The 11,529-nt window shown below is 41.1% G+C and overlaps 2 protein-coding genes across 2 annotated transcripts; one reads left to right on the forward strand and one right to left on the reverse strand.

Moving 5' to 3' along the window:
- Window positions 1-1,154: 1,154 nt before the first annotated feature.
- On the reverse strand, window positions 1,155-1,884 carry LOC141627840 (uncharacterized). The gene is made up of 2 exons (XM_074441052.1): window positions 1,700-1,884; window positions 1,155-1,453 (listed from the first exon to the last, which is right to left on the reverse strand). Exons 1-2 carry the CDS (start codon window positions 1,882-1,884, stop codon window positions 1,264-1,266), a joined length of 375 nt encoding a protein of 124 aa, XP_074297153.1. The 3' UTR covers window positions 1,155-1,263.
- Window positions 1,885-5,479: 3,595 nt separating this feature from the next.
- Window positions 5,480-6,655, forward strand: LOC141627841 (ATP-dependent DNA helicase pfh1-like). The gene has a single exon (XM_074441053.1). The coding sequence runs from the start codon at window positions 5,480-5,482 to the stop codon at window positions 6,653-6,655; it is 1,176 nt and encodes a 391-aa protein (XP_074297154.1).
- The last annotated feature ends 4,874 nt before the right edge of the window (window positions 6,656-11,529 follow it).

Genomic DNA, 11,529 nt, shown 5'->3' on the forward strand with positions numbered 1-11,529 from the left:
AGACATCTTTGTAAAGCACTTAAACAAAGATAAAAATGTTACGGTATAGGTGTTACTGTAACAATGAAACTGAAACTGAAACTTTAAACATACAAGTTTTGGCCACTAGAAAGACACATACTTTTTTAAGACCTCTTCTTTTTCAGCCTTCACCACCGTCTTGGCTGGTCTCTTCTCTGTTTTAGCCCTCTTCGACATTTTGGAGCTGACGCTCGAGTCATCCGAAACCTCATAATCTCTATCACTTTCTTCTTCAGATGACATGGGCTTATCTCTAGGTCTCTTTTTTTGTTACTCGTACTGGTTTCTTTGTTTACGCCACCTTTTTTGGCACTCGCTTTTGTCGGTTTCTTTTTTACACACCTTCACGCTCTCTTTCTTGCTTACTAGCTTTTCTGCTATTGGCTCTTTTGCCGCTGAAACTTTCTTTTTTGGTACAACCTTCTCCGCCATCTTTTGTTTGGGCACCTTCTTTGCCACCTCTTCTGTCACCAACTCTGCAGATTTGGCCGTTGCTGTTTTCGGGGTCTGACCCTTTGTTACCAAGAACTTTTTTGGGCACCTCTTCTTTTGTCTCCTTTGCAACCGATTTTGATTGCTTAGTCGCTGCCTTTGACGTTGACACAGTTGATGCCTTTTGAGGAGGTGCACTTGCTTGCTTCTTAATGGGCACCGATTGCTCCTTCGACAACACTGGAACATCATGCGACGGCTTTTCTGCTGCCTTCTTCCTCGGCACATTGGTTTCTTTTTTTACTTTGGCCGGATCGGAACATTCGCACCGCTCCTTTGGTACTCTTTCTTTGGTGGCTTAAGGACCTTTTCGGTAGGCACCTTACTTTCCTTCACGGCACCTTTTTTGAAGGAGCAGGTGTTGCACAGCGTAGACTCTCTGTAGGCACCTTCGTCGCCTTTTCACCGTAGGATTTGAAAGCTTTTCGGTCTGCATCTTCTTAGTCGGCTTTGGCAAGTTCTCTGTCGGCACCTTTTTGCTCTGTGGCTTCTCTGATGCGGCCACTTTAGCCTTCTTAGTGGGAGCTGATTTCTCAAGTACCTCTTCTTTCCTAACATTGTTATTTTCAAAAATTAAAATCAGAAGTTTACAATAACAATATAACAGACAACAATTAAATTGAAAAGGAATGATGGTAGTCAAGTCGTTGAAGAAATGACAAATGGAATACGAATAATGGCGGTCGAATAATTTTTTAAAGATCAATTGATTCTGTTTTACTGTAACAATGAGACAATATATCATAAACCCTAATAGTAGTGACTTGCGGTCGAGCAAAGATTTGTAGACACATACTCAGATGCATGAGATGCTTCGACTTCCTTCTGTGCTGTTGGTTTTGATGGCTTCTGTGTTGGCACCTTTTTGCTAGGTGTCTTCTCTGATGCTGCTACTTTTGCCTTCTTCGTCGCAGCTGATTTCTCGGGCACCTCCGCTTTCCTGACATTGTTTTTCCAAAAATCAAAATCAGAATAAGATTAAAAGTAAATCAATTACAGCTACTACACTGATAGGTAATGATGCTGCTCTTTAAAAGGATAGGGGGTAGTATACGCTGTTACTGTATCAGTGTTACAGTAACATTGTTAATGTATATATGTTGAGAAATATTATAAACTTCAGGAAAAGGGACATTTCATGCAAATCAGTAACAACTCAACACAACGAAGAGTCATAGGGACATACTGATCCGCATGAGATGTTTCAACGTTTTTTGTTGCTGGCATTTTGGAAGGCTTCTGTGTCAGCGCTTTTTTGCTCGCTGTCTTTTCCGAAGCTTCCACTTTAGCCTTCTTACTGACAGCAGATTTCTCAGTTACTACGTCTGCTTTCCTGACATTGTTTATCAAAAAACCAAAACAGAATAACATTAAAACTAAAACAATTACAGCTATTAAACTCGACGAATGATGGTGGACGAGTCTGACAAAGAATGTGGAATGGAACAAGAATGATAGTATCCTCATAGAATGAGACAGTGTTACAGTATTGTCAAACAATTGTTTTGTTATAAAACTACAGTAACACTGTTACAGAAGCAATTGCTGCCCTTGAAAAGGATAGGGGATACACTTTTACTCTGATAGTGTTACAGTAACATTGTTAATGTAGATCTGTTGAGAAATATTATTAATTTCAGGAAAAGGGACATTTCATGCAAATCAGCTCAGCACGACGAAGAGTTATAGGGACATACTTGATCGGCATGAGATGGTTCTACGTTTTTCTGTCTTGTGACGGTTTGGAAGGCTTCGTGTCGGCGCTTTTTGCTCGGGCCGTCTTTTCCGATGCTTCCACTTTAGCCTTCTTCGACGTCGATTTTTCAGTATCTTGCCTCTGCTTTCCTGAGATTGTTTATCAAAAACCAAAACAGAATAACATTAAAACTAAAACAATTACAAACTATTACATCAAGAGGAATGATGGTGGACGAGTCTTAGAAAGAATGTGGAATGGAATAAGAATGATAGTATCCTCACAGAATGAGACAGTGTTACAGTATTGTCAAACAATTGTTTTAATATAAAACTACAGTAACAACAGACGCAATTGCTACTCTTTAAAACGATAGGGGATACACTTTTACTATGACGGTTTTTACAATAATATTGTTATTCTTGAGATTTGTTCGTAAATTTTATTAACTTCAGGAAAATGAAAATTCCCTGCAAATCACAAATAACTCAACACGACGAACAAATAAATCAATCGAAAGCAGAACGGTAATACACATTAATTGCTCATTTATTACAAATCATTAACCCTAATTTTGAAGCGAAAAACTAGAACGCAGAAAAATCGATTACTCTCTTGAGCAAAAAACAAAGAACATTAACAACAAGAACTGTAATAACCTAATTTTTTTTTACTGAAAACTCAATTTCTTTCTTCGATCAATTAATAAACGTTTCAAATCACTATAATCGAGACTAACAACAACAACAATAACAACAACAACAACAGTAATAACCTAATTTTTTACTGAAAACTCAATTTCTTTCTTCGATCAATTAATAAACGCTTCAAATCACTATAATCAAGACTAACAACAACAAGAATAACAACAACAACAATAATAACTTAATTTTTCGCGGAAAAATCAATTTCCTGCTTTGAGCAAAATAGGAACCCTAAGTCGATGATTATTTGAAGAAAAAATAGTATAATCAACACTAAAAACAACAACAATAACAACAATAATAGCAACAGCAACAACATGAAGTGGCGAAATAAGTTTAAAAACAATATAATGAAATAGAGCGATTTTATACCTCTTCGTCATCTTCGAAACGATTGTTCTGAGTAAATATAATAATGATCTTCACTTGATTAGTGCGATTTTGGTTGATGTAATAAAATTTTCGGAAAAAATTTATGGTTTAGTGAATTAACGCCAAAGAAAAAGAACGTGAAGCGGTTTGTACAGGAGAGATACGAAAGCGTTTTAGAGAGAAAAAAGAAAGTGAATTTATGATGAATAATGAATGTGTCGTTCTTAATATATCGTAGCGCCTAGTTTAGTTTTTTTTTTTTTTTTTTTTTTTTTTTTTTTTTTTTAAAAATAAACACACGTGTCATCATCGATTTACTTTGGATCAATAAGATCCAACGGTTCTTATTGATATCTTTAGACTCATCTAAGATCTTTAGACTCATGATCTTTCACTCTATATATATATATATATATACATGCAAACTTTCACCATTTAATGAACCATTATTCATAAAATAATCATGTCCAACATAACTAAAACTGTCTCGAAATGTTATATCAAACATCTGGTTATTATATATCAACCAAATTACAATTGTCAGGCCAATTACATAACCATGATTTTACTCGCATCTATCTTCCATAAGAAACTTTTACATTATGATCACAAGTTTGACAATAAAGAACATGATTTTGGATCATGTATAAACCGCATGAAAATTGATCATCATGCTACAAAAGAGGCATTCTGACATTACTTCAAATATCCATGATAAACAAAAGCTTCTTTGACAAATAAAACACAATATAAGATCATGCTTTACATCATAAAATCAAGTGATCTCAAACTTGTATACAAATACAACTGTCATTAATTTTTATTGATCATATTAGTGTATCAATATGATTTATCATCATGCAGTGTAATACTTAAAAAGCACTTAAACCATGGATAACCATAAAAGATGAGAATTTTGTGATGAGCACCGAGCATTGCAGAAGCATGGCAGACATTACGTACACAATCTCCATCAAATTATTAATTAGCACAATTACCAAGACAACAATAATTTACTTATCTGCGGTGATGATTCACAGAGAATATAACCACCCAATAATTGAATCGAACCCCATTCGAACAGCAACAGAGTCATTTGAAACCGTTCCATTAACTTGCAATCCATATGCTCCAATTTCAGATTTTGACACCGTCTCGTACCCTTACTATCAATATCACAACAGAAATACTCTTAAGAATCCTTCATTGTCATTTCCTTAGCATTCGCCATCTTGACATATTTCGAAATTGTTCTATTAGATTGTTAGGAAATTGTACACGAACTGAAAAGACAATAATGAAAACCGCACCGAATCGCTATGCTTTCCTAATAGAACAATTCGACCCTTACTTTAGTGCCTGGGTTGTATCGAACTTTCTATTGAGATAAGATAAAGTTTGCCCTCGTATTCGGCACGAGTAATACGAGATATAATTAAGAAGTATTTTTGAGTAGTTTGTTAGATTGTTCAATGATGCAGAAGATGAGATTGTCTATATTCCAAATATCTTCAACCCCATTCTATTTATATAGATATGAAAAGGTGTAGGGGGATGTATTTGTGAAGAGTAGTAACTTTTCACAAATTCCGACATATTAAATGTCTATTGTGGGAATTAAAACCCATCAAAGTTTCCCGGGCATTGCCCCGAAGCCCCCTGTCATAGTTGTTCAAATGAAAACTATTCCGTAAATTCATAAATAATTATGCAAGTGTATACTCCGTACTACCCGAACTTACATTATATTATAACGAACTTACCCATCTACGAACCAAACTCGAGTACGCTAAAATGAACCGGTAATTACACTTAAATTACCAACAGGAAGCTTGTGAAGTCCAGATGTCGGTTGCACTCCGTCATCTTTTCTCAACTTTAATTATCTTTGCACAACCAAAAGACCCAACATTGTTGTGGTCTACGTATTACAAGTCACTGTCAGATGATTATCACCACAAAATCCAAACCAACCGGTTAAAGTACAACAGCTAACAGCACGGTCGGTTGAGCAGTATCTGGAAGCTATGAGCAAGACTCTCAAACACTTTGGACTTGCCATCTGGACACCTGCAATGACGAGTTAGGGCGCAGTAGGGACATCGTTGATGCGCTAGACGCACCAATTCTAGATGTATGCAAGATGTGCTGAACTATGCTCAATACCGCTTAGCAAGAAGCGTTTAACAAAATAATGGAGTGTGTCCGTGCAGGCAAGGCTGGAGCGTTCTTCGTTGATGGACCAGGGGGGACAGGCAAGATATTTCTGTACAACGCTTTATATGCTGAGGTGCAGCTAATGGGGGAAGTTGTATTCCCAACATCCTCGTCCGCTATTGCTGCATCTAATATACCATCTGGACGTACAGCCCACTCGAGATTCAAAATACCTTTAGATTCCGATGTTTCATTGTGTTGTGATGTCCCAAAACAAAGCAGCCTTGCAGCATTGATACGGGCGTATAGGCTAATCATATGGGATGAGGCCTCTATGGCCAGAAGGCAAAATATTGAATCCCTCGACCTACTATTAAGGGACCTTTGTGATCCAAACCTGCTTTTCGGAGGTAAAGTTGTTGTGTTTGGGGGTGATTTCTGCGAAACCCTTCCAGTAGTTCCTGAAAAGTCGCGGGTTGAGATAGTTGAGGCTAGCTTGGTTAGCTCAGTGCTATGGCTCAAGCTCATTAAGTTTGGTCTAACTGAGAACTTACGGGCTCGTTCTGACCCAGAATTTGCAGGGTTCTTGCTGGCCCTGGGAAACGGATCTTTGCTGAACAAGGAGTTTGAATATATACAGTTACCCTCTGGAATTGTGCGGAGTCCAGAGGATGTGAGCCCAAATCCGATTACTGATTTGATATCAGTAGCATTCCCAGAGTTTTGCTTGGAATTGTTTGATTCAGATATATTCACCACAAGGGCAATAATAACGCCTTTAAATGAAGTTATGGATACTATTAACGATGCACTGATTGACAAGTTTCCAGGTTACCCAGTTAGCTGTAAAAGCTATGATGCAATGTTAGACGACAATTGTAACATATATCCTTCAGAATTCATAAATAAGCTTAACCCAGGTGGTATGAGCCCTCACAATCTCATTCTCAAAGAAAGATGTCCAGTTATTTTGCTAAGTAATCTGCAACCATCCTTTGGATTGTGTAATGGTACTCGTCTTATATGTAAAAGGTTTTATCCAAATTCAGTCGAGTGTGTTATTACAACAGGACATCACAAAGGAGAGCATGCGTTTATACCACGTATCAAACTTCATCCTGCTACTTCAGCAAACTATCCATTCCAATTCCAAAGGACACAGTTTCCGTTAAAATTGAGTTTTGAAATGACGTTCAGCAAATGTCAGGGATAAACTCTAAGTCAGGTACCTGTCTACCTTCCACGGCCATATTTTTCTCATGGCCAATTGTAAGTGGCTCTCTCTCATGCTCGGAACGCAAGCCAAGTCACCGTAATAGCCAATCCAGGCCTTGGGGGCTTACCAACCACTTTTGTCAAAAACATCGTTGCTTATGATGCTCTCCGGCTTGCCGGGATCATTTAGTTACTGTTGTACTAGAAGGTATGTACTATGTGTGTTTGATGATGCCTTTTAAAAAAACAAAAGACACACAGCTTAGAAATTACTATTTACAAATGTCTGGTTTAAACTACTGCACGCATGATTTTGCCATGTTGCAAGTTGTTTAAGGCGCCTACATACTCACCTTGGTTCCTTACAAAAAATTAATTGAAGAAACCGGGACTCCCTGGACTGCACGCAAATTGGAAGGCAGACCGGCGTCTCGCAACCAACAACTGATCTCTCTTTTGCGCCCGCCTACCAGATCACTCAAGACACTTTGAAGCGCCAATTACTTTTAAAAGTCGTTTAGGGGAGTCATTTTTTTATTTTGCATGTTTTGTGCAACCAGGTTACCTGAAAATTAGCCTTTTTTAGTGGGATTGCTATTTTTATATAATTTGATAATCGCTTAGATTGTTAAGAATGGGTATGTGCAATCTTTATTGGAGTATAATTATTATTCTGTTAATATTTTGTATAATATAGTCAAAGATTGTATCTTCTTATTCTTATCTATTAGCTATATACTAGGAAACTAACCTCATAACCCTAGGTATAGAATAACCTCTTGTACTATATAAACATTGTATCATTCTCATTATTAATCATCAATCAATATAACTTACATGGTATCAGGAGAAAGGTTCGACCTCCGTACCAAACCCTAAACAACCTATCACTCGTGCCTCTCAATGTCTGGAAACACAATTCCCAACAACGCCGAGCCGTCAAAACCGCTCGTGCTCCTCAACACTCACGCCGTCACCAAATTTGATGGCTCCAATTACCAACAGTGGCGTCTTCAATTCGACGCACTGCTGGAAGGATATGGGTTGTCATCCTTCGTCGATGGCACTCCTCATCCACCCAAATTCCTTGAAGAAAAGGACAAGCAACCCGTCTCAAATCCAGCGTACCAAACTTGGTTTCGGCAAGATCGACTTCTATTCGGTGTCGTGGCTAGTACCCTAGCCCCGTCCATTAGCCCTATCCTAAACCGTCTGACTACCACCAAAGATGCGTGGGATGCCCTTGCGTCATCATATGCCCGTCCCTCTCGTGGCCATATCAAACAACTACGTCACAAACTCAAACACACATCCAAAGGCTCCTCTACCATTACCGAGTATATGAACAAGATTAAGGCTATTGTCGACGATCTTGCTCTACTCGGCACCATCCTCTCCCAAGAGGACGTCACTGACCAAATTATTGATGGACTGCCTTCTTCGTATCAGTCCGTCATTGATGCGGTCAATGCCCGTGATACTCCGATTAGCTTCTCTGAATTTCATGAGAAATTAATCCGCCAAGAACTTATTATCCAACAAACTGAAACATCCCAAACCACTAACTTTAACCCGATAGCCCACCCTACCTACACCCGCACTCCCGCTGCCTCCTCCTCCCACTCTGCCCCACGAACCCCAGCCGCCAACCAACCTGCCAACACACCCAACCAGAATCCGAAGAACCCGTTCCGTGGCAAGTGTCAATGGTGCCATGTCCAAGGTCACACCCTCTTCTACTGTCCAATCTTTAAAGCCCTATACCCCGACATCCGTGTCCCTCCCTACCCACGCACCAACAACACTCAAACTCCCGCCCAAGCCAACCCCACGACTCTCACCCCGCCACCAGTCCAATCCCCTTGGCTCCTCGACAGCGGCGCCTCCCATCATGTCACCACTGATCTCGCTAATCTCGCTCTCCACTCACCATATGACGGAACCGATGAGATAGTCATTGGTGATGGTTCGGGATTACCCATCTCGAATTCTGGTTCAGTCTCCTTACCCTACTCCTCTACTGCTTCTTTCACTTTAAAAAATGTCTTACATGTTCCAAAAATGCATAAAAACATTATCTCTGTTTCCCAATTTTGCGCTGACAATAACGTGTTTATTAACTTTACCTCTCATTCTTTTATTGTGAAGGCATGTGATTCCGGCGCTCAACTTTTCACCGGCCCAGCAAAGGACGGCGTCTACTATTGGCCATCGTCTTCGTTTCCGCAAGTCCACACCAACTCCATGCACCAGGCTGACCTTCACCACCGCTTTGGTCATCCTCATTTAGCTGTCTTTAATCAAATTGTTTCTCGTTTAAACATTAAGCTTTCTCATTCGAATAATAATAATTGTGATGCGTGCTCTATTTACAAAAGTCATAAATTGCCTTTTTCTACTTCGTCACTCACTAGCCAATTTCCACTCGAAGTTGTTTTTAGCGATTTATGGACATCTCCAGTACACTCATTTGACGACTACAAATACTATGTTATATTTGTTGATCATTTCACCAAATTTACATGGCTATTTCCCTTAAAGAAGAAATCAGACACTCATCGCATCTTTCTCAATTTTAAAGCGTTTGTCGAAAAACAATTTTCTCGTCCCTTACTCACCTTATACTCGGACAATGGAGGCGAATTCGAAAAATTAAAAAATGATCTCGCTGCCTCCGGAGTCCAACATCTTACCTCACCTCCCCATACACCCGAACACAATGGTTTTGCGGAACGACGACATCGCCATATTGTAGACACCGGCCTTGCTCTCTTATCACATGCCTCTATGCCCATTCGTTACTGGTCAGCCGCCTTTCAAACTGACGTTTATCTCATTAATCGAATGCCCACGTCCTCACTTAAAAACGACTCCCCTTACCTTCGTCTCTTTCAAAACCCGCCCAAGTACCATAATCTCCATAACTTTGGAAGTCTATGCTACCCTTGGTTGCGTCCGTATGCTCACCATAAACTTGACCCACGCTCCATAGCCTGTGTTTTCATTGGTTATTCCCCCACTCAACATGCCTACATGTGCCTTGACCCAACCACTCATCGAATCTATGTCTCGAGACATGTTCGATTTGTCGAAAACACCTACCCATTTGCTACCAAACCCGCCACATCTCCTCTGCCCACCTCGAGTTCATGGTGTAACATTGACATTCCTCTTTTGTCAAGCCCACCAGAACCCACGTCAGAACCCACACCAACCACACCCACCTCCCCTAACCCACCTCACTCCGCTGCCACCAGTCCAGACGAACCCCCTACCCCTCGTACTCGCCCACCCATCACTAAGGTCTACCAACGTCGACCCACTGATCAACCCGCATCAACCACACCCTCCTCCCCTCTCTCTGACCCATCCACGGACACACCACCACCACCACCCCCTCCCCACACCCATGCCACCCGTGCTTCCCACAACATATACAAACCCATTAACAAACTCAACCTCTCAGCTCAATTGCAAACAACCGAACCCACAACCACGAAACAAGCTCTCCTTCAACCCATATGGCGAGCAGCCATGGAAACCCAATTTGATGCTCTCCTCGCCAATGGCACGTGGGAACTTGTTCCCCCTTCACCTGACTAGAACATCGTCGGCTGTAAATGGGTATTTCGCACCAAATACAATCCCGATGGTACTATCCATAAACACAAGGCTCGCCTTGTAGCCAAAGGCTTTCACCAAAGACTCGGGCTCGACTATACTGAAACCTTCAGCCCCGTCGTAAAACCTACCACGGTCCGATTGTTGTTAAGTCTCGCCGTTACCAAGAATTGGTCCCTTCGTCAACTCGACATCAATGATGCTTTTCTTCAAGGCACACTTACTGATACTGTTTAAATGGCTCAACCTCCGGGTTTTGTTGATCCCCAAAATCCGTCCCATGTGTGTCGCCTCAAGAAAGCGATATACGGGCTTAAACAGGCCCCCAGGGCCTGGTACACTGAGCTCCGTTCCTACCTACTTGACACGGGTTTCCACAACTCTGTCTCCGACACCTCCCTTTTTATTCTTAATGAAACTTATGACCTGTTTGTTCTTGTCTATGTAGATGACATTATTGTGACAGGTTCTTGCTCATCTCGCGTCGACTCTTTCATTCAAGCTCTTGCTAAACGGTTCTCCTTAAAGGACCTTGGTCCTCTTGCCTATTTTCTGGGTGTTGAAGTCCAACCATGCGCTTCTGGTCTATTTGTCACTCAGCAAAAGTACACGGCTGATCTCTTAGCTCGAGCTAACATGTCTGATGCCAAACCGTGTCCCACTCCCATGGACTCCTCGATGAAGCTGCGCCTTCGTGACAGTCCCCTGCTCGACAATCCCACGGAATTCCGTACTCTTGTGGGTAGTCTTCAATACCTGTCTCTCACCCGTCCTGACATTGCCTTTGCTGTGGGAAAGCTCTCTCAATTTATGCACCAACCTACTGTGTACCATTGGCCTGCTCTGAAGCGTCTCTTACGCTACCTTGCTGGCACTACTTCCCATGGCATCACCCTGTACCGTGACACACCCGTCAGTCTCCATGCTTATTCCGACTCTGATTGGGGTGGAAACAACGATGACCTCACGTCAACGGGTGCCTATATTGTCTATCTTGGTAAGACTCCCATCTCTTGGAGCTCCAAGAAGCTTCGAACTGTTGCCCGCTCTTCCACCGAAGCCGAATATCGCACAATTGCCAATGCTATGGCTGAACTCATATGGCTCGGTCATCTTCTCCAGGAGCTTCACATTACGCTTCCCTCTGTCCCGGTTGTGTACTGCAACAATCTTGGTGCCACCAATCTCAGCTCCAACCCGGTATTTCACTCTCGAATGAAACATGTAGCTATTGATTATCACTTCATTCGA

The sequence above is a fragment of the Silene latifolia genome, chromosome Y (genome assembly GCF_048544455.1).
Source record: "Silene latifolia isolate original U9 population chromosome Y, ASM4854445v1, whole genome shotgun sequence".
Classification (NCBI taxonomy): Eukaryota; Viridiplantae; Streptophyta; class Magnoliopsida; order Caryophyllales; family Caryophyllaceae; genus Silene; species Silene latifolia.